We start from the raw sequence: 24,361 nt of genomic DNA, 5'->3' as shown, positions 1-24,361 counted from the left end.
TATAAAGACACCGTGCAATTTACTTTGGTGTCATTGTAATTAAGTGCCCCTTTTTGCGGGGCTATCCCCCCACATTTTGCATAATCTCTGATGCACTTCAACTGCATGTGCACTGGGTCACTGCTAATCAGGTTCCCAGTGCCTGTGTTCTTTCCCAAAACTGTACCTTTGTTCCACAATTGGCACACCTCTGGCCCACATATAAGTTCCTTGTAAAAGGTACCAGTGGTACCAAGGGCCTTGTGACCAGAGAGGGTCTCTAAGGGGTGCAGCATGTATTGTGCCACCCTCAGAGACCCCTCACCTAACACATATACACTGCCATTGCAGACTGTGTGTTTTGTAGCAGACAAAACCTAAAAGTCGTTATGGCACACATCCTTGTGTGCCATGCCCACAAGCACTACCTGTGGCATAGATAAGTCACCCTTCTAGCAGGCCTCACAGCCCTATGGCACGGTGCACTATACCACAGGTGAGGGCATAGCTGCATGAGCAATATGCCCCTACAGTGTCTAAGTCCATTCTTAGACATTGTAATGCAGAGAAGCCATGTTGAGCACATGAGCTGGGAGTTTGTCATTATGAACTCCACAGCTCCATGATGACTTTACCGAATGCTAAGAAGTTTGGTACCAAACGCCTCAGCACAATAAACCCTCACTGATGCCAGCGTTGGATTTTTTGAAAAATGCACTCGGAGGGCATCTTAGAGATGCCCTCTGAAAAACTTCCAACTCCATTGTGTCCAGCTGACTGGCCTGCACCAGCCTGCCACTTCCAGACATGTTTCTGACTCATGAGGTGGGAGCCCTTGTGCTCTCGTGGGCTTGTTTGGGGTGGGGGTGCTTCTCAACTACCCCCCGTCCTCCAGCAGGAACAGCATTCAGGGCTTCCTGCCTTTTGTTATGCTAGCCAGGGCTTCTCCAGCCGGTGGATATGACCGCGCTCATGACCAAGCCGCACTTTTGGTGGCAAGGTCGGCGGGAAATTAGTAGTCAGTAGAAGTGAGCCTCTTCTCACCCTCAGCCTGGACCACCCCTAAGGTGTCCTGAGCTGAAGTGACCCCCTCTTTTAAAAATCCTGCATGTTAGCTGGAAGGAGTTTTGCCAATTATGTTAGGGGATGCCCCCTCCCCAAAGGGAGGGGACATACAAAGGGTGTAGTCACCCTAAAGGTAAGTGGCCCATTGGTTACTACCTGCCAGTACCTGTAACACCCCTAAATTCAGTATTTAGGGGCACCTCCAACCTTGATTCTCAGATCTGGTACGATCTAAGAAGAAAGAAGACACACTGGAAGACGGCCCTGCAGAGAAGCCTGAAGACAACGACTGCCTTGGCCCCAGCCCGACCTGCCTGTCTCCAAGTTCGAAGAGCCTGCAACCAAAAGGGGACCTGTCTTGCAGCCCGCGACCTCTGGAAACCCTGGGAGGACTGCTACCTTCGAAAAAGACTCCAGTCTCCCAAGGACAGCGGACCTGTCCAGAAGACATCTACTTCCAGGACTCCGGATCCAGCTGGAACCATTCTGCACTCGACACCCACGGCCCATGTCGGATTGCCTCACCTGCCCAGTGAAGTCTCCCCAGTAATCCTGACCTCGAAACCAGCATTGGCTGATCTCTCCTGGACCTCACGAAGACGCCTGCAGCCTGATCACAAAGAGTCCCCCTGACCGCAACCGGATCTGGTAAAGAAAATCTGACACCTAAAGGCGCCCCTGCATCCTCAGCCCCCGACTTTGGTGAGCCCAGCTGATGGTGCCCAGGCCTTCTCTGACATCTCAGCTTACCTGCCCAGCTGGTGGTCACCTTCGTCCAGCCCAGCCGCAGTCCGTGCAGGTAACAGCGGTGGGCCGCATAAGGGGGGATTTCGAGGGATGATGCAGAGTGGAAAATTACATTATTTATTTGATTTTCCCTCTGCATTGTCCCTCAAAATCCCCCCTTAGCCGGCCCCACTGCCCCACCACTGTTACTTGCACGGACCGTGGCTGGTCCAGCCTCCTGGCCGAGCCAGCAGCCTCTTTTTGTGACCACGATCCCCCTTTACTTGCATTGGGCGCCCTGTGCTGATTTGCACCCTGCAGACGGCCACACCTGTGCCACTGGTGGTGTATGGTTGGTGCTGCCTTGTGGCACCCTCTGTGCTTGCTATGACCCCCGAGGCCTTTGGCCTGAAACTGCAGGCCCTCAGTCTCCATTGACTAACATTGGGCTCAGCGACCACTGCACCCGGCCGCCTCAGTGCTGCTGGTGGTGCAGTACCTACCTTGACCTGACCTTAGCCCAGTGTTGGTCTAAACCCCAGAAGACTGGATGTGTAAGTCGAATACTTAACTGTAAATGTGCACGACTGTTTCCTCCCATAGGCTTGCATTCCATTTTCTCCTATTTTCACTAAGTGTCTATCTGTTACAACTGCTAAGTTCTCCTACTGTTGATTAACACCACGACGTAATTTCAGTGCTACTGTAAAGTATGTCTATTGTTTCTTCAACTCAATTTACTGTCCCTGAAAAGTATTGCTATTTTAAATTTGGTACTTGCCTACAAGTGAGTTTGTCTTTGTTACTTTTATTTCTAGAACCAAGTAATATTTTTATACAAATAATTGGTCTTGGATTCAGTCTTTGAGTGTGTGTAATCATTTCTTGCCTGAGTGTGTACAACAAATGCTTAACTCAGCCCTCTGATACAGCCTTACTGCTCGACCACACTATCACAAATAGAGAGTGAGGTGCTATCTAACTTTACCTGTGCCTACCTCTGGGCAGCCAGCTTCCTACATTGGTGGATCAGCGGTGGTGTCTACGACTTTGCATTTGTTAGACCACTTTGACAAAAAGTGACAGCAGGGACTATAATCCAAAATTGCCTTTTTGTTTGCTGGATTATTTTTGAATTGATAATTTTTCCAAATTTTTGAAAGTCTTGTTAGGGCCTTGATTAAGTTGCTTTAGTATTTTAAAAGTTTAAAAGCTGTTGTGTCCAAATAATTATTCCAAGGGCCACACTTACCACTGGCCCGCAATATTAAGTGAAATAAGGAGCAGTTGGCAACGTGGAAGGTTCAAACGTTTATTAGCCACCACAGAGCTCTATATAGAGGAGCCTCGTCGATCCTCACCCATCAGGTGCGCTGAGGAAGACTGCTGGCTCCTTGACAGTAACACACTTTTATACATTATCAGTTCAGCATACAAAACCTTATATGTGGAAAAATACCAGTTAGTCCTGGCGCTCCTAATGAGCTCATGCCTATATCTAGTTTCGGTTACACATACAAAGGGTTACTATCTTTACAGAGAAGGTCGAAAGGGTGACTCCCTTCTCGTCCCAGGTCTAGAGGAATTTGCTTGATACTCCCTTTAGCAGATGTGACCTTGCTTCTCAGTAATTCAGCCTGTCTCCAAACAAATGCATGAAAAGGGGAAGCAGATGGTGTGCGGAAGAGGTCATGTGATTCCTAAGCGAGAGAGCCACAATCCAAGATGGAGGCGGTTCGGTTCTCGGCCCTTTCTGTCGTACTAAGCATAACAGGAATTTCGAACCCTTGAATACACCATAATTAATCATACTGTCATTAGATATTCTGCGCTAATCATACCATAGCAACTTGAACACCTCAGAACGGCCCTTTTAGCGCAGCATAGCTAATGACGGAGTCAGTCTTCAAAAATACCCTCATCGATCTGCATCAAGTCATGCATCTCCTTCTGAGCCCACTGGGTATCTATTCTGGTTTGGATGGGCTTGGGCCTAGGGATAGATTGGCGAACCTGAGTAGCGCAATATGCACAGCAAGCAGGCCCGCACTGGAGACAAAGACAACAGGTGAAAATGAACCCTACTACTCCCAAAAGAATCATGAATAACTTCCATCCCCAGGTAGTCACCAAATCCCAAAACCACCCGGACAAGGACCAAGTACCAGTCTCGGTGTGAATTTCAGAAGCTAGCCGATGCAGTTTCTGGATGGCTAAATGGACGGAAGGGGCGGAATCAGGTATATATACACAACAGGAACTGCCGATGACTCTACAAGCTCCTCCACGATCAGCCAGGATAACATCTAAAACAAGGCAATTTTGAAGGGTCACAAGCCGGGTCGCCTGGATCTCCACCGTGATATTAGTTAATATCCCTGCAGTAGTATTAACCACCCCTTCCACCACTCTGGATAGCCTCCTAATTTCTTTACTAGTGAGGATGGGTCCCCATATGGGCAACACCCCTTTCATGATGTCAACAAAGTGTTGAGCTGGAGTGTCAGTCTGGTCAGTGGCATCATTACTAGCGGCTCTAGCTCCAGACTCCGCCGACTCAAGGAATGGGACCTATGATAGTCAGAAGGGGCTATGTAAACCGGTGGGTAAAGGAAAGATAAGTAACACCTACCTGCCCATCCTCTGGGTAGCCAAGTGTATGCGTTTTCACCGCACACAAAATAAACATTGGGAGGGGTGAGTGTTGGGGGACTGCTGAACGTCTGTAGTCTATACGTGTAATTACATCTGCTATAACCTACAAACAAATGTCCAGTACCCTGCACGCAGAAGAAGGAGGATGTATTCAGCACCGGGACCGGAATGATTTTTTCATCTGAGACATTTCGCTCCTGAAAATATTTTGAAATACTCAGTAAAGTTAAAAGTCACGAAATCCAATACTTCATCCCTCAACCAGGTATCATTTTCATGATCAGTGTACACGTTCATGCAGGCGGTAGGATCAAGGGTACCATCTGTTCCCTCAGCATTAGGAGTAAAACCTTGGTGTTTCTCTATATAGGCTAGAATCAAGGCATAATCCTTCTCTGAGAACCGACGTTCATCTATAGTGTAGTGTTCATACAGCATGGATAACATTTTGAACCAGGCTTCGCAACTACCTAAATAAGATAAGGGCATTGATATAAACAAATCTTGCTTATGCATTACTGACGAGAGGAGACCACAGACCCAACAATCAGTAACATTTGTGGAACTATGAGTCTGGTGCAGCATCTCAATAAAGGCATTATGTACATACGTCTGTCGGTGCCTTTCCTTATGAGGGGCAAAGGTCTGGAAATGATGTTCCTTAGGAGCAGGGGTAGACACTATCAAGGTGTGTACAGGATGGCGGAACTCTAGATATATAAACAAACCTAAGCACAGTACGAATGATACAATTAACATAGAAACGAAAACAATTTTAACACGCAAACTCCATGAGGAGAACATTGGCAAATGCGGGGGAATGGTACGGGGTACTATGGAACGCCCTTCTTCAGGGACAAAACGAGCAAAAGGGTACATTTTCTCACTAAAAGTCCAATATAATCTCGGGAAAAAGGGGTCTACAAGCAGTCTGACCTGCCGGAGGGTGCTTCTTTCCTGTGTCCGTATAGAGCCTCACAGGCAGACTCCTATTGTTCAGAAAAACAAAAAGGTAAAAAGATAAAAACTTCTCGCGTTGGGGTCACACTTGACGCGACCCGTGTCAAAAAGGAACTCCACCTGGGCCCCACCAACTGATCTATGTCTCTATCTTCGTTCTGAACAGAGCTTTAGTGGGGTCAGACAAGGAGCTGGGCTCCCGACCAGATACTTTGCTTTGGGCAATCGGGTGGCCACAAAGAGGGGCTTCCAAGCTCACGGCACTCTCCCCTCGCCCGTCAACCTCTCTGCGGGTGTCCAGGGAAAGTGACTCTTCAGTACTGGGCTCGCCTTGAGTTGGCCGGCCTTCCTCCTGGTCAAGCTGCTCCCTTGGCAATGGGAGGGGAACTCGCTTAAGATGGGAGATATGGATCCAGTGCTGCTTCCCTTCGACTTTCACCGCCGTTCGCGTAGCCAGGAGCACCTGGTACGGCCGGGACCAGCGCGGATCCAAACTCGACTTCCGTTGGTAGTTTCGGACCAAGACCCACTGTCCAGGTTCTACGCTGTGTCCAGGACCCTCCGGCAGGGGCTGCAGTACGGCAGATATCTGTTGATGAATGGAATGAAGATCTTTAGTCAAAGCATACAAATAGTCAGTCAACATAGGATGGTCAATGTCCCTGAAAGATTTGGGCCGGGGTACTCCCCACACGTTGGCAGGTCTGCCAAAAATTACTTCATAAGGGGAGATACCGCTCCGTGAATGGGGAGTAGTTCTCACAGACAACAGGGCCAGGGGCAGGAGATCAGGCCATTTTAATCCTGTCGTGTCCTGAAGTTTAGCCAGTTTCAACTTCAGAATCCCATTATATTTCTCAACCAGGCCCGCTGACTGAGGATGTCGGGCTGCGTGAAACTTCTGCTGGATGGACAGACCTTTGCATACATACTTAACTAAGTTAGCATTAAAATGTGTCCCATTGTCACTCCAAATCACCCGTGGCAACCCATATCGAGGGAAAAACTCCTTTACCAGAGCTTTCGCAGTTGCCAGGGCAGTATTTTCTTTTGTGGGATACGCCTCCACCCATTTACTAAAAGTACAAATCACTACTAGCACGTATTTCAGATTGTTAACTCGCTCTAGCTGTATGTAATCCATTTGGAGTACTTCAAAAGGCAGAGTGGGTGGCGCAAAACTACCCGCCAGGACGGGAATACTAACCCCAGGATTATGCTGGAGACAAATTATGCAATGCTGGACCAAGCTCCTAGCTGTCTTATGGATATTAACGTTATACCACACAGGATCCAATGTTGCACAGATACCCTGAACTCCCACATGCGAAGGTCCGTGTGCCATGGATACTACCGCATTTACAAATGCGTTTGGCAACAACCATCTACACCTTTCTGACAAGTCAGTCCAACATCCATTCTCATCAAGCCTCCCCACCTGTTCTTGCCAGTATGTCAGCTCTTCCGGGGTCACTTCCTTTTGTAGCTCTTTCACACTATCTATGGTGTTGTTAAAAACCCCTGCTTCTATCATTCTTGTTACTACAAACATGGAAGTGGTGTCAGACTGGGCTGTTTCCTTGGCGATTCTATCCGCAAAGAAATTTCCCCTCCCCACATCATCAACTATAACCTTGTGTGCACTGCATTTGACTATGGCCAAGGTCTTGGGCAATGTTAATGCGGCTAGTAATCGTTCAACTAATGGTCCATTCTTTATTTTCTCGCCATGGGATGTCAAGAATCCTCTTTCCGCCCATAACCTCCCGAAGCTCTGTGCTACACCGAACGCGTACTGGCTGTCGGTGTAGACATTTAGCCTCAAGCCTTTCCCCAACTCACAGGCCCTGAATAATGCAACCAATTTGGCCGCCTGGGCCGACCGGTATGGTATCTTTGCTGCCTCAACTACCGTTTGCAGGGTAGTGATCGCATAAGCCGCAGCTGTCGTACCATCAGGTAGTTTGAAACATGACCCATCAACGTACAATTCCCCTTGGGCATCAGATAGTGGGGTGTCAGTTAGATCTATCCGGCCCTTGGTTTCTTCTTCAGTTCAAAAGATACAATCATGTGTGTCTTGTCCACCGTCTCCCAAAGGGAGGGGTAACAACGTGGCAGGGTTCAAATTAACACATCTTTTGATCGTTATATGAGGTGCGAACAGGGTCAATTCGTACCCTGTAAGACGCGCACTAGTTAAGTGCTGCGTCTGTGTCCTGTTTAATAATACATTCACAGCATGAGGCACCATTACTGTCAGATCCGTATTCAGGACTAGCCCTTCCGATTGTCTGATTGCTATGGCCACTGCCGCTGCAGCCCTCAGACAACTGGGAAGTGCTCTGGCGACATTGTCCAAAACCGCCGAGAAATATGCACAAGGCCTTTGCTTACCACCAAAGTCCTGTGTCAACACTGAAAGAGAACAACCGTCCACCTCATGCACGTAGAGCACAAAAGGCTTCCGGTAGTCAGGGGTGCCAAGCACAGGAGCAGAGCAAAGAGCAGTTTTCAGAGCGGAAAAAGCAGTCTGGCATTCATCAGTCCAAGGTAAAGGTTCATGCACATCCTTCGTAGTTAGATACAGGAAAGGTTTAGTCAAGAGGGAATAGTTAGCAATCCATTGGCGACAGTAGGAGGTTATACCAAGCAAAGCGCGGACATCACGTTGCGTGCGAGGAACAGGCATGTTAGTTATGGTTGCGATGCGCTCAGAAGTCAACCGTCTTCCCTCCTTCGACAGGAGATGACCGAGATAGGTCACCTCCGGTCGACAATATTGAAATTTAGAGAGCGACACCTTGTAACCATGAGTAGCCAAGTGCTGTAGCAGGGCAACCGTGGCATCGCGGCAACCATGTTCTGTATCAGAGGCCACAAGGAGGTCGTCGACATACTGCAAGAGGACATTACCTGACGGCAATTGCAAAGTATCCAATACTCTTTTTAGAGCTTGGCTGTAGATACTAGGACTTTCCGTATACCCCTGGGGGGGCGCGACAGAACCTAAAGCTGCGGCCTCCCAACGAGAAACCAAACAAATGTCTACTATCTGGATGAATGGGAATACTAAAGAAAGCATTCTTCAAATCAATCACCGAGAAAAAGATCGCTGTGGGAGGAATCATTGTTAAAATAGAATTAATATCTGGTACCACAGGATATTGGGGCACCACAATCTTGTTAATCTCTCGCAAATCAATCACAAATTGATAGGTATCAGCATAATCAGGGGACTGGGGTACGGGAGCTCATTTAAGAATCAGAAGAATAGGGCTGTTGCAGATATTGGAAGCCGTTTCCTCCACCACCCCTGTTTTAATCAAATCAGAAATAATGGCCAGTAAAGCGCGTTCTCCCTCGGGGTCTATTTTGTACTGTGGGATCCTCGGCAATTTGGCATTCTGTTTCAAAGTGATGGACACCGGGGGAATTTGTAGGAACCCTACATCAGTGTCCCCCAGGGCCCAAAGATCCCTCGGGAGTTTTGCAAGCTCAGGGGGTAGGGAGTCCGTTTTTGTAAAACATTGAATGGAGGGGATAGAGGTATTCCTAATGGTCAGGTAAACTCCATCGGGGGAGCAAAAGATGCGGGCATGCAGTCTTTTTAATATATCCATACCCAGGAGATTTTCCCCACACTGGGAGGTGAGGAGGAAAGGCGATTCTATCGTTACCGGTCCCAGAGTAAGGGAAAGTGGCTTAGAAATGGGGCTCACCACCAGAGTTCCAGAGAACCCCACGGACACATTATTCTGGCCAGACAGAGCGGCCCCCGGGACCAGGGCACGTGAAACAGAACTGTTCATAGCCCCTGTGTCAACCAAAAACTTACCTGATGCATCCAGTAATTGTGCATGGACATAAGGTCCAGCTTGATCTATCAGGATTGACACATGCCCCTTACTCTGCCCTTGGCTGTCCTATGCTTGAGAATATCCGGAGCCTTCGTCCGTCACACGTCCTTCATGGTAGTACTGTTTACCTTGGCTTTGGTCGAAATAATTCTGACTATTCTCACCTCGGGCTGACTGTTCTTGTCTCGTGTATCCACCTCGGTGCCCACTCATCCTTCCCCGTCCACGACCCCTTGAAGCATTATTTTGCTCATACAACATCGGGCACTGGGCTCTCCAATGCCCCTCCTCCTTACAGAAAGCACATTGATTTATGCCTAGATCCGTTCGTCTAACCGTTTGCGTGGGTCCCGCCCCTCTTGGAACGAAATTCTGCAACCCTCTTCCTCTTCCTCTACCCCTCTCTACTTGCTGCAGTAACACTCGTGTTTTCAAGTCTTTCGACTTCTTTTCTGTCTTATCCTTGCTCTCATTTTCCCGATGCTCATAATACTGGGCCATGCTTAATATTGTGGAAGGCGAGGTGGTCGTCCAGGTACTCTCAGCTGCCTGTAACCGGGCCGATACCTCAGGTAGCAGATTTGTTACGAATCTATTAACAAATAAACGCACACCCCCTTCCGTGGCCAGGTCCTGTCCGCTGAAATCAATGAATACTCCCTCAAACCTCGTGAAAAAATCGGATACACTCTCATCCTTATTTTGCTTACAAGCCGTCAGTTTATCCCAATCTACTTTCCTGGGTGGGATCAATGAATGCATATAGGTTATTATTTTTTCAGGCAAGGTCAGTATCTCAGATCGGGGCTTGTTCCCCGGTTTACGATCTCTATCCCAGTTTCTCAGTTGGTCCCATGTCCCACCAAATTCCGTAACATGGTCCTGGTCATGTACCTGGCGCCAAATGTCCACCGGTACTAATAAGGCAAAGAATAATTCAATATCCGCCAGCGTCATTACTGCTGACGAGGCGGCCTCGGTCAGTTCCTTGTAATATGCAGTGGGGTTTTTTCTAGGATCTGGCAACTGGCTTTTTAGGGACAATACCTCACTCCGTTTCCAGGGGGTATAGACCCATTGTTCCTGGAACCGGGCGTCTATTCTCGGACGGGTGACGACACCTTGGGCATCCACCACCTCAGTAACCTCAGGATGGAAGATAGGGTGCACTTCTCGCATAGGGAACTGGGAGAATCCGGCGGGAATGGCAGGCTGCAAACGAGTTCTATAAGAAACCAAAGTCTGCACCTTCCCATACACTTCTTCTGGCGTCAATTGAGATTTGTGAACCTGATCAAGGATATCATACAATATAGCCGGAGCTCTCCCTCCTTGGTGTACCTGTTCCCATAGAGAAATAAGACGGTTGGCCATATGTTCCAGGGCATGCTGTTGCATCACCGGTTCATAGTCTCTCATAGTACTCCAAATATCAGAAAGAGTATAAATAGGATGCCGCATCCATTGGGACGCTTGTGTGGCAATAGTTTCCCTTTCTTCCGTCCCCAAGGCAGAACGAGTGAACAACCTCCTACCCTCCGCTAGACTGGCCGGATGTATTGGAGTAGTTACAGCTGTTACCGGCGTTGTACTGGCGGAGGAGGAGGGCAGAGCAGAAGGGGAAAACGTTGACCCCGACAACAGCTGAGGGGTCCCGGCTGCAGCTGCCGTCAATAAATTAGGCAGCATGGCCATAACTTCAGACACAGATGTCTGCAATCGGGAGAGGTCCGGCAGGGAGGGAGGGGTAGGGGTGGCCGGGGGAGCCGAAGCCGTGGCCCCCAGAGACATATTTGGGACCGGGGCCGAGGCCCCTGTCACCTCCGGATATATTCTCTGCGGTACATAAGGGGGCGGTGGCCTGGTGTCTAATAAATCCTCTATTTCATCTTCCGCATTCGGGCGGGTCACATAGCTCTTATCAACCTTTAATCTAAATTCGCGATTCATGCAATCCAATCCCTTTTCTACTCTGTCTCGGTCATAGGCCATAGCTTTCTGAGTTATTTTCTGTCCTTCCTTGGCTCTAGCTACTTTCTCTTCCCTCATTCGCCGCTGTTTGGCCTCCTTCTGCCATGCAATTAGAGCATCGAACATGGCCTGCCTACTTCGCCTAGAAAACAGTTGTTCTTGTAGGAACGCAATTTTCTTCTCATCAAATGAACCCGTCTTGGGCCATCGTAACTCCTCATTACCCTTGGTGTACTTATGCCACAGAGTGCAGAACAATAAGGGAGAGATCCCATGTTTGACGTACATAAAATGGCTAGGACTGCCCTCCAGCGGGGCGGGTTGGCTCTCAGCTAATCTGGAGTCACTTGTTCGGCAGCAGCAGCCAAAACAATTTAGTTTACTAAAACAGGACATTTTGGTTAGTTTTCAGACATGTACACACAAACAACAATTAACACGAATCATACACAATATACGATCGATATCGGAGAACCAAGCCCGTCGACTCTGGTTCACGGTTCAGTCACCAAACTGCACGCGGGATTCCCGCCACCCTTCCGGCTCACCACTAAGACCAGCCCCAACGAGGACTAGCCCCGTCAGGAGTATGCCTTGTGGCTACCCAGTCTAGGTCGCAGGTCCTTCCACGTGCAATCCGTCTATATTCCTCCGGCGCGCCGTTTTAGTCAAATCAATCAAAAGGTACGTACTTCGAATAAAAAAAAAACACTGTAATGCTAACCCGATCAAGCAAGGCACCACTCTCCGGTGCGCGCCTTCAAATCAATGCACCGCCGTCCGGCGCGAGCTTCAAACAAATGCAGCCAGTGTTCAAATCAAAAAATGCATCGTTCTCAACGAATGCTCTCAAATCAATCAAATAGCGCACCGTCTCCAACGCGTGCTTCAACAAAATAATGCACCGTTTACAACGCGTGCTTCAAATCAAATCAATCTATACTCACCGGGTGCACCCAGATACGAATGTTCATTCTCCGCTGCCAACTTCTCCGGACCAAATCAGTCCATTTTCTGGGTTAAGCCCGTAGGACCCCGGTGAAGGGTGACTAGCAGCAGGGGACGTACCGAGAAGTCGTGCAGAGTGGAAGAAATCCTCAAGCTCCTTTCCCGCCAACCGATCAGGACGCCCCCAATCCCACCACCCGAATACGGGGGGAAGACCCTGTCACGGGGTCCCTTCGTGGTCGCCAACTGTTGTGTCCAAATAATTATTCCAAGGGCCACACTTACCACTGGCCCGCAATATTAAGTGAAATAAGGAGCAGTTGGCAACGTGGAAGGTTCAAACGTTTATTAGCCACCACAGAGCTCTATATAGAGGAGCCTCGTCGATCCTCACCCATCAGGTGCGCCAAGGAAGACTGCTGGCTCCTTGACAGTAACACACTTTTATACATTATCAGTTCAGCATACAAAACCTTATATGTGGAAAAATACCAGTTAGTCCTGGCGCTCCTAATGAGCTCATGCCTATATCTAGTTTCGGTTACACATACAAAGGGTTACTATCTTTACAGAGAAGGTCGAAAGGGTGACTCCCTTCTCGTCCCAGGTCTAGAGGAATTTGCTTGATACTCCCTTTAGCAGATGTGACCTTGCTTCTCAGTAATTCAGCCTGTCTCCAAACAAATGTATAAAAAGGGGAAGCAGATGGTGTGCGGAAGAGGTCATGTGATTCCTAAGCGAGAGAGCCACAATCCAAGATGGAGGCGGTTCGGTTCTCGGCCCTTTCTGTCGTACTAAGCATAACAGGAATTTCGAACCCTTGAATACACCATAATTAATCATACTGTCATTAGATATTCTGCGCTAATCATACCATAGCAACTTGAACACCTCAAAAGCCTAATTTAGTTAGGGGTAATAGTACTTAGAAGTTTTTTTGTCCTTTTAAAAAGACATCAACTATTAGTAAAATGATGGAAGAGGCTGAGAATGTGGGTGCGGAACTCAGCCTGACCCCTTACCTCCATCTTGGCTGAAATGAGCTAAGGACCCACTGTAAACTTAAAAATATCAAAACTGGTTCCAATTGTACAGTCATGATAAGAAGTTCTTAGATTTTCAGCTTTTGCAAACATATGCAATTTTAAGGAAGCAACAATAAAACGGCCCCATGTCCAAATTGATCTACTACGCAATATCTTGCTGTGCATGCTCTAAGACCGACCTGTCCTCTTTTGGTGTGATTTCCCCTTTCTTTTGACCTCCTGTTTTTGTCTGTGTGCTGCATTTAGTTTTCGCTGGTTTAGGACTCTGGGCACTTTACCACTACTGGCCTGTACTAAAGTGTAAGTGATCACTGTGTAAAAGGTACTGGTCATTGTTTTATACGTGATTTGTATATTTGATTTACCAGTAAGTCCCGAGTAAAGTGCACCAAGTGTGCCCAGGGCCTGTAAATCAAATGCTGCTAGTGGGCCTGCAGCACTGATTGTGCCACCCACACACGTAGCCATTCAAACCTGTCTCAGGCCTGCCACTGCAGCTTGCATGTGCAGTTTTGAACTGCCATTTGAATCAGGCAAGTGCACCCACTTGGCAGGCCCAAACCTTCCCTTTTACTACATATCAGTCACCCCTATTGTAAGCTCAAAGCAGCCCCATGGGCAGGGTGCAGTGTATTTAAAAGGTAGGAAATGCGCTGGTGCGTTTTACATGTCCTAATAGTGAAATGTGAAATACTGCTAATTTTGTTTTTACACGATTGCAAGGACTATCTCTCGCATAGGGTAACATGGAGATTGCCTTGAAATATCTTTTAAGAGTAATTCCCAGTTTGGAGCAGATAGATAGAGATTTGGAGTTTGGAGTCTCTGAACTCACAACTTAAAAATACATCTTTTGGTGAAGTTGGTTTTTAAAATACATGTTTGAAAATTCAACTTTTAGAAAGTGTTTATTTTCTTGCTTAACCATTCTGTGCCTCAGCCTTTCTGTAGAATACATGTCTGGGTTGACTGACAGTTGGCCTTCTGTACATTCTGTAGGAAAAGTGCCTCCTTTGACATAGTTAGCTCCCACTTTTTACCTGGTGCATGATGTGATTGCGAATGAAAGTGTACTAGATCCCTATTAACCAGGTTCCCAGTGCCAGATCTCTTTCCTAAAACCAGCCACGGCCTGTATAGGGCGTTCTACTGGGGCGGTGACGTAGGGCGGGGGAGGAGCAGTGTGGGGGGTTGTAAAATGAGGCATACGGCCGATTTCAGGTAAGTAACGAAAAAAAACAAATTATGTTGCGCGCGCTGCATCGCATTTGTTTTATTTTTTTGTCTTGTTTTATTCAGATAAATATTGGCTAATGTTCTAAACTGGTATGGAATCCACCTGTAGTGTTTTCACCATTTTATTGTGTGTTTGTACAAATGCTTTACACATTGCATCCGAGATAAGCCTGACTGCTCGTGCCAAGCTACCAACGGGGCAGGGGGCAGGGGTTACCTTAGCTGTGTGGGTCCCTGCTTGAACAGGGTGCAAAGCACTGCCAACTAGCACCCTATTTCTAACACATGGCTTTTAGGTTCATCCCTTACAACAAACTGGTCATCTTCTAGCTTCTTTTCAGTGCTTTGCTAATGTAACCTGTTTAGGAAAGGAGGCCTACTCCAAGCTTCAATATTGTTGTAGCCCATGATGCAGCTTCATGAGGTTACTTACTTTCTAGAACAGCTGGGAGCATTACACACAAAGTCACCCAACTGTTACCAAGCACTGCCCCTAACAAAAAACCTTAACTATTGTTTTTTTTAAATAATTGTTTTTATTGACAGTATGCATAGTGCAAATATGGTAATACAAAGTATTTCAATCATGTCTGTCTGTTCTTTTTTCCCATTGTTAACCAACCGTAGAAACATGTGGCTATAAGCAGTACAGCAGAACATACATTGAAATCAAGCAAGGTTACCGTATATGCATCGTAATGGGTTGACAATCTTGCAGCAACATAGTCAGTTTAAGTAACATAGTCAGGTGCTGTAGCAGTGCCCTGTGAGAGGAGAAATTGTATCAGTGGCTCCCAAAGATCCTTGGGTCTAGATATGGTGGGCAGTGCCTCAGCGTATCGGGCCAGGGTCTCTTGACAGTACACTAGATCCTTCAACCATTGTGTAATCGTCTGGCAGACACGGCTCTCCCAACACATAGCCACTCGGTGCTTAGCAAGTAGGAGCGCTATGTTGACAAGTTTTCGTCTCGTTCCCTACAGGGTTGGGATGAAACCCAGTAGGCAGGCGTGTGGGGTGCATTCTATGGTAAGGTCCGTTATCTCATTTAGCATGGCTATCACCGCTACCCAATATTCAGCCACCTTACTGACAGTCCCACGCCAGGTGCCAAAAATCCGCCCCAGGGGCGTACAGCGTTGGCATCTATCGTGGTCTCTGAGGCCGCACTTGTATAACTTGGCTGGTGTGTGGTAGACTTGATGCAAATATTTGAAGTGTATTGGTCTGAGGTTGCTGTTGGATGTTAATGTGGTAGAATCTTTAACTATTGTTTTTGCCAGGGCTTATTTAGAGATAGGGGCTATTCAGCATACTTCCCCAAATGACAGTGCTGAAAGCTTACCTCAGTAATATCACTCACCAAATGAGGCTCCTGAGGGCAGCCCCTTGTGTCAGCGACATTGTCTGTTATTCCGCAGATGTGTTCTCTTACTTGACTCAGGCAATCACTTGTCTTGACGTGTTGTAAGGGTCTGACTTCCTCAATCTTGACCGAACCACCTTCACCAGCCATACAACCCCGGCCAAGTGTCCTATGATGTTCCTTCCCTCCATACATGCTCTTCCATCTGCAGGATAAGAGCTCTGGTGTAACTGAAAGGGCCAGCGGGGGCAGATACTTTAGGGAATGATAACCTCTGACAATTGACCAACCCAATTTTGACTTCCTTTTAAGAACTATTGTGAATCTAAGTGTCGATAGTTAAGTATAGCCTTATTATTCTTAATTCAACATCCACGTACCCTGATGATATCAATATATCTTCAGGGAAAATATACATGGAGTAAACCTATGCATGCACTTGACGCATTCGCAATGTTATTGTGGTCAATATTCTAGCTATGATATTTTTGTAGCAGTCATTCAAGAAAAATATTCTGGTAGTAGCCTTAGAGGGGAACCATCCATTCTGGATCTTTAGAGGGGAACCATCCATTCGAGATCCTTAGAGGGGAACCATAATTCAGGATCCCTAGAGGGGGACCATCCATTTGGGATCCTTAGAGAAGAACCATCCATTCAGGATCCTTAAAGGGGAACCATCCATTCTGGATCCTTAAAGGGGAACCATCCATTCTGGACCCTTAGAGGGGAACCATCCATTCAGGATCCTTAAAGGGGAACCATCCATTCTGGATCCTTAGAGGGGAACCATCCATTGGGTATCCTTAGAGGGGGACCATCTATTCGGGATTCTTAGAGGGGAACCATTGATTCTGGATCGAACCATCCATTCTGAATCCTTAGATGGGAACCATACATTCTAGAGCCTTAAAAGGAACCGTCCATTCAGGATCCTTAAAAGGGAGCCATCCATTCTGGATCCTTAAAAGGGAATCATCCATTCAGGATCCTTAGATGGGAAACATGCCTTCTGGATTCTTAGAGAGGAACCATCCATTCTAGAGCCTTAAAAGGAACCATCCATTCAGGATCCTTAAAAGGGAGCCATCCATTCAGGATCCTTAAAAGGGAGCCATCCATTCAGGATCCTTAAAAGGGAGCCATCCATTCAGGATCCTTAAAAGGGAACCATCCATTCAGGATCCTTAAAAGGGAGCCATCCATTCAGGATCCTTAAAAGGGAGCCATCCATTCAGGATCCTTAAAAGGGAACCATCCATTCAGGATCCTTAAAAGGGAGCCATCCATTCAGGATCCTTAAAAGGGAGCCATCCATTCAGGATCCTTAAAAGGGAACCATCCATTCTGGATCCTTAAAAGGGAATCATCCATTCAGGATCCTTAAAAGTGTGCCATCCATTCTGAATCCTTAGATGGGAAACATGCCTTCTGGATTCTTAGAGAGGAACCATCCATTCTAGATCGTTAAAAGGGAACCATCCATTCTGGATTTTTAGAGAGGAACCATCCATTCTAAATCGTTTCCATTCTGAATCCTTAGATGGGAACCATGCATTCTGGATTCATAGAGAGGAACCATCCATTGGGTATCCTTAGAGGGGGACCATCTATTCGGGATTCTTAGAGGGGAACCATTGATTCTGGATCCTTAGAGCGGAACCATTGATTCTGGATCCTTAGAGGTGAACCATCCATTCTGAATCCTTAGATGGGAACCATACATTCTAGAGCCTTAAAAGGAACCGTCCATTCAGGATCCTTAAAAGGGAGCCATCCATTCTGGATCCTTAAAAGGGAATCATCCATTCAGGATCCTTAGATGGGAAACATGCCTTCTGGATTCATAGAGAGGAACCATCCATTCAGGATCCTTAAAAGGGAGCCATCCATTCAGGATCCTTAAAAGGGAGCCATCCATTCAGGATCCTTAAAAGGGAACCATCCATTCAGGATCCTTAAAAGGGAGCCATCCATTCAGGATCCTTAAAAGGGAACCATCCATTCAGGATCCTTAAAAGGGAGCCATCCATTCAGGATCCTTAAAAGGGAGCCATCCATTCAGGATCCTTAAAAGGGAACCATCCATTCAGGATCCTTAAAAGGGAGCCATCCATCCAGGATCCTTAAAAGGGAACCATCCATTCTGGATCCTTAAAAGGGAATCATCCATTCAGGATCCTTAAAAGTGTGCCATCCATTCTGAATCCTTAGATGGGAAACATGCCTTCTGGATTCTTAGAGAGGAACCATCCATTCTAGATCGTTAAAAGGGAACCATCCATTCTGGATTTTTAGAGAGGAACCATCCATTCTAAATCGTTAAAAAGGAACCATCCATTCTGAATCCTTAGATGGGAACCATGCATTCTGGATTCATAGAGAGGAACCATCCATTCTAAAACCTTAAAAGGGAACCATCCATTCAGGATCCTTAAAATGGAGCCATCCATTCGGGATCCTTAGAGGGGAACCATCCATTCGGAATGGGGAACAGCCATTACAACGCGGTTATTACCACGCTGTGCAGTTACATCGCATGCGTTACAACGCATGCGATGTTACAACGCTATGCCATTAGAACGCAAGTTTGTACATCAACTTGCGCTAGATGGCATGCTAACATTACAAATAGTGTAGTTTACTATCCCAACACCTTCCCTACTGTTAAGTGGACTGGAGTTGGAATAGTAAATTACACTTTTTTAATGTCAGCACGCCATCTAGCGCAAGTCGATGTAAAGACTTGCGTTCTAATGGCATAGCGTTGTAACATCGCATGCGTTGTAACGCATGCGATGTAACTGCACACGTGGTAAAAACCCGCGTTGTAATATCATACATCCGGGACGTAACCCAATTCTTTGTGTGGCACAAACCTGTCAAGTGGTTTCTCCCAAGGCAATGGTTTTCAAGATACGGCTGGTTTGCGCCGTAAGTATATTTATGGATTTTTGGGAAAAATGAATCCCAAAGTCTAATACTGTTTTTCAATATCTTGTTTTGTATTTATTATCATAAATACAAGAGAGCAATCGAAAAACCAACATGTGTTTCGCCCCTGCGGCCGGCAGGCCAAGAGCTTTCTCAAGGCTAATTCAATAACAAAGTGAAAGAAAGTAGTATTTAAATAGAGCAAAATCACATATAGTGATAGGAAAATAGTGTGTATGGTAGGGTGAGGTAAAGACCATATGGAAGTGAAGTAGACAGGGCAGAGAAACCAGGAGCCATTCGTCATGACAGAAGAAGAGAAAGTAAGGTGGCCGTCTTAAAGCATAAATAGTAGGATGAAAGTACAAGAGAGTCGTGTGTCATAGACCAAGTTAGCAGCACCAAAGTGAGGCGGGAGGGGTCAAGGGTAAAAAGGGGTTACCAAAATGGGAAAAGCAGAGGGAAGTGGAAGGATGGAGAAATGCAAGTGGTAGACATAGTAGTAGTCAGAGAGGAAAGAAATGGGCCAAAAATGGGTGGAGAGGGTAAGTCAACATGAAATTGAATAACATGCATGTTTACAAATTGGAGCTTCAAATAGGACAAGTTGCAGCTAAACAACAGCATATTAGACCGTGAAATGGTATGGCCATCAGAGCAAGTGATGATTAAAAACAAAGAGTGCTGAAAGTCTAATAGCAAAACGAGATCACATATATGTTACACAGCAACTACGGGAGGCGTCCTTGTGTTGGGCAAAATAGGACGAACAACGTGTAACAGAAAAGCCTCAGGCAGAGTAAGTTGTTTGTATGTAGCACATACTGATGTTACAAACAAAATATAGTGGGACACCATTACACATAAACGATGTTTAGTAGACAAGTGTATATGGTGTGCATTAAGTCGACGGCGTTTCGATCCTTACAAAACATATTAGGATCATCATCAGGACATTTACACTAGCATACCTGGGTAACATCAGTATGTGCTACATTCAAACAACCTACTCTGCCTGAGCCTTTTCTGTTACATGTTGTTTGTCCTATTTTGCTGAGTTGGATGCAGGCTTGTGTCCCACTTCAAATGTCTTTTGTTCATTTTTTGGAAACTAATTGAACATTAAAGTATCTGTCTGGCTGGACAGCTTCAAATATAGTACCGATTGAGTCTATATTCATTGTTTGTTTAATCTTCTGTTTAGGGACTATTGCGTTTGAAACTAGTTAACCACCCAAGGTTCCAGACCAATAGTAATGGGGCCCCCTTGTTTTCCAAAGCAAGTTTTACCCACACAGCAGTCCTGAAGTCCACCCGAACCCTCTACCCCATAGCTATCCAGAGTTCAGTTCTTCCCCAACAGCATGTCTAAAGCTCTTGCTTGTCTTTGTTTTTCAGTGGAGGTTTAATGGCGGGATGTGAGTGTACCAAGCGAGTGTCGTCCCCACAGAGGGGGGACTTGGGCAGTGAGAAGTGTGCAAGGCGCTTTTCGGACCGGCAGCTTGGTGTCAGGTCAGTAGAAAGATTTATAACCCAACTTATCTTCGGAATTTAAAGCAAAACATTCGATTCGTGATTGTGAGTGTAATTGGATTCATATAGTGCTTACTACCCTTGAAGAGGCGTTGAAGCGCTTTGACGTTCTGGTGCTGCACTGAACTCTAGTACAATGTCCAGTTCCGACTGGTTCTTGACATTTCTCAGCAGCACCAGCTTCTTTTGTTCACAGGAATATTTGTACTCTCAGCAAGAGGGGAAAGTGTCACACGGAGGGTGGGGAGGATATGTCGAGTTGGCATTGCTCCAGTAACCAGGCACTGTTTCCTCTACACACAAACCCTTCCTTCTGCGCTCTCCAAGCAGAGGCGAGGACTTGCACAGGAGCACAGGAGCGTCCGCAGGAGGGCCTCGGCCGCTGTGTCCCTGGGGTCAGTGTACACTGGGCGGTGGAGCCCTTTCTGGCCCCAGATATTCTAGACAGAGCTGGAGACCCCCTTCCCACCTTCTTCCTGTTATAGTCCTGCCTTCCTCGGGGGGGGGGGGGTGAGGGCAGGGTGTCTCAAAGACACAGCCAGTAACTGGTGAGTATCTCTAAGTGTGTGGAACTATCATGTTCCGTTTGGGGGTGCTCTGAAGCTTTAAGCTGTCCAAGGGACCTCCCATCACTCACATCTCATGGCTGACCTGTCCTTTCTTGTGCTGGGCTCCTCAGACTGTAGGCTGCACCCCAACCCAGCTCTCATCGGGGCTTTGGCTCCAAGACTGTAGCTGTGACTTCCAGACACCAGAAGGACAGAGCTGCTTCCACGCAGGCCTGAGCTGGAAGGGCCGAGGTCTGTCTCTGCTCCAGTGAGGGCTGCTCGGTCAGACCTCCAGGCACCAGAAGGACAGAGCTGCTCCCACGCAGACGTGAGCTGGAAGGGAGGTCTGTCTCTTGTGAGCTGGAAGGCCCGAGGCCTGTGTCTGCTCCAGTGAGGGCTGCTCGGTCAAGCTGGAAGGGCCGAGGCCTGTCTCTGCTCCAGTGAGGGCTGCTCGGTCAGACCTCCAGGCACCAGAAGGACAGAGCTGCTCCCACGCATGCCTGAGCTGGAAGGGAGGTCTGTCTCTTGTGAGCTGGAAGGGCCGAGGTCTGTCTCTGCTCCAGTGAGGGCTGCTCGATCAGACCTCCAGGCACCAGAAGGACAGAGCTGCTCCCACGCAGACGTGAGCTGGAAGGGAGGTCTGTCTCTTGTGAGCTGGAAGGGCCGAGGTCTGTCTCTGCTCCAGTGAGGGCTGCTCGATCAGACCTCCAGGCACCAGAAGGACAGAGCTGCTCCCACGCAGACGTGAGCTGGAAGGGAGGTCTGTCTCTTGTGAGCTGGAAGGGCCGAGGTCTGTCTCTGCTCCAGTGAGGGCTGCTCGGTCAGACCTCCAGGCACCAGAAGGACAGAGCTGCTCCCACGCAGACGTGAGCTGGAAGGGAGGTCTGTCTCTTGTGAGCTGGAAGGGCCGAGGTCTGTCTCTGCTCCAGTGAGTGAGGGCTGCTCGGTCAGACCTCCAGGCACCAGAGGACAGAGCTGCTTCCACGCAGACGTGAGCTGGAAGGGAGGTCTGTCTCTTGTGAGCTGGAAGGGTCGAGGTCTGTCTCTGCACCAGTGAGGGCTGCTCGGTCAGACCTCCAGGCACTAGAAGGACAGAGCTGCTCCCACGCAGACGTGAGCTGGAAGGGAGGTCTGTCTCTTGTGAGCTGGAAGGGCCGAGGTCTGTCTCTGCTCCAGTGAGGGCTGCTCGGTCTGACCTTCAGGCACCAGAGGACAGAGCTGCTTACACGCAAGCGTGAGCTGGAAGCCTGAGGCCTGTCTCTGCTCCAGTGAGGGCTGCTCGATGAGACCTCCAGGCACCAGAAGGACAGAGCTGCTCCCACGCAGACGTGAGCTGGAAGGGAGGTCTGTCTCTTGTGAGCTGGAAGGGCCGAGGTCTGTCTCTTGTGAGCTGGAAGGCCCGAGGCCTGTGTCTGCTCCAGTGAGGGCTGCTCGGTCAAGCTGGAAGGGCCGAGGCCTGTCTCTGCTCCAGTGAGGGCTGCTCGGTCAGACCTCCAGGCACCAGAGGACAGAGCTGCTCCCACGCAGACGTGAGCTGGAAGGGAGGTCTGTCTCTTGTGAGCTGGAAGGGCCGAGGTCTGTCTCTGCTCCAGTGAGGGCTGCTCGGTCAGACCTCCAGGCACCAGAGGACAGAGCTGCTTCCACCAGACGTGAGCTGGAAGGGAGGTCTGTCTCTTGTGAGCTGGAAGGGTCGAGGTCTGTCTCTGCTCCAGTGAGGGCTGCTCGGTCTGACCTTCAGGCACCAGAGGACAGAGCTGCTTCCACGCAAGCGTGAGCTGGAAGGGAGGTCTGTCTCTTGTGAGCTGGAAGGCCCGAGGCCTGTGTCTGCTCCAGTGAGGGCTGCTCGGTCAAGCTGGAAGGGCCGAGGTCTGTCTCTGCTCCAGTGAGGGCTGCTCGATGAGACCGCCAGGCACCAGAAGAGCTGGAAGGGAGGTCTGTCTCTGCTCCAGTGAGGGCTGCTCGATCAGAACTCCAGGCACCAGAGGACAGAGCGCTTCCAAGCAGGCCTGAGCTGGAAGGCGAGGTCTGTCTCTTGTAAGCTGGAAGGGCCGAGGTCTGTCTCTGCTCCAGTGAGGGCTGCTCGGTCAGACCTCCAGGCACCAGAAGGACAGAGCTGCTCCCACGCAGGCCTGAGCTGGAAGGGAGGTCTGTCTCTGCTCCAGTGAGGGCTGCTCGGTCAGACTTCCAGACACCACGACAGAGCTGCTTCCACGCAGACGTGAGCTGGAAGGCCGAGGTCTGTCTCTGCTCCAGTGAGGGCTCCTCAGTCAGAACTCCAGGCACCAGAGGACAGAGCGCTTCCAAGCAGGCCTGAGCTGGACGGCGAGGTCTGTCGCTTGTAAGCTGGAAGGGCCGAGGTCTGTCTCTGCTCCAGTGAGGGCTGCTCGATCAGACCTCCAGGCACCAGAGGACAGAGCTGCTTCCACGCTGGCGTGAGCTGGAAGGGAGGTCTGTCTCTTGTGAGCTGGAAGGGTCGAGGTCTGTCTCTGCTCCAGTGAGGGCTGCTCGGTCTGACTGACAGGAGGCCGCCGAGAACGGGACTCTTCTGTGAAGCAAAGCACAGGCCGCAGCAGTCTCGTGTCCATGTGCCTAGAATGGACCGCGCGCTGTAAGTAACAAACATCTGACAATCCAAGGCCTGCTTGCTCCAAGCTTGCACACATACAGCAAACCTGGTTTTGATAAGAATTTCCTGTCAAAGGTTCCCAAAAAGGCTTAATTCCTTTTTTTTACTTTGAAAATATGCCCTGTATATGTATTTCAAAATGCAATTTTTACATTTTAGAAACAGGCAAGAAAAGATGTTTCTTTTACACCCCCACACATCTGCATTTTGTGCAAATGAGCAAAACCTCTGCACACATGTTGTTGGTTTATCAAGGAGGAAGTTTAGACTTTTAGACAGCACATGGAACTGCCCAGCAGGCCTCACCAACTCTGAGATTGTTATTAATACGGCAAGGTGGGGGGGGGGGTTCCCTCACAGTATACATGGGCTTTGCTGATGGTAAAGAGTGCATTGCTAACCTTCGAACTTATATATGGGGTGGGTTTATTCATCCTTAGGGAAACCCAGTGTATGTTAGATCTATGGGAAAGGAGAAAGGGAACTAACCCCTCCAAGAGCTCCCCGTAAAAGCCTGGTCCAAGTCAGGGTGGTTCCCTTTGGCGCCTCAGTTTGTCGTTCCCTGGCAGCCAGTTTCTCACATGCGAGACCTGAAATCTGTCGCGCTCGTGCGAGGGGAGACCCTCCTTGCACCGTTGAACCCCCCTCAACTCTACCTTCCTTTTTACTTTTGCTTTTTTTAAATCATCTCATCGGAGGTCAAGGGTGAATTTGGGAATCCAAAAATATAAGTAGAGGGAGAGACCGTGGAAGTAAGACCCAAGCGCCTCGTGTCCTCTGTTTTTTAAGGGGATTGAATCTCGCGCGACACCCCACTCCAGGCTCCCAGCGCGTCTCCAGTTCATCAGGAGAAGTGGACAAGCTTTGGACTAGCGAGCTTCCTTCCTGGAGGGTAGAGGTCACGAGAT

At 48.3% G+C, this 24,361-nt stretch overlaps 1 protein-coding gene across 1 annotated transcript in view; it reads left to right on the top strand.

Annotated features, from left to right (window-relative positions):
* The window catches only part of LOC146813449 (protein FAM118A-like), a 374,336-nt gene that overhangs the window by 25,514 nt on the left and 324,461 nt on the right, over window positions 1-24,361 (top strand). Inside the window, exon 2 of the mRNA XM_085614763.1 lies at window positions 20,145-20,258. Coding sequence (XP_085470889.1) covers window positions 20,155-20,258 — 104 coding nt within the window. The 5' untranslated portion in view covers window positions 20,145-20,154. The remainder of the gene's footprint in view (window positions 1-20,144; window positions 20,259-24,361) is intronic.

Source organism: Triturus cristatus, chromosome 7, assembly GCF_964204655.1.
Source record: "Triturus cristatus chromosome 7, aTriCri1.1, whole genome shotgun sequence".
Classification (NCBI taxonomy): domain Eukaryota; kingdom Metazoa; phylum Chordata; class Amphibia; order Caudata; family Salamandridae; genus Triturus; species Triturus cristatus.
Note: the sequence above shows the minus strand (reverse complement) of the source record. Positions and strands in the feature narration are given on the sequence as shown.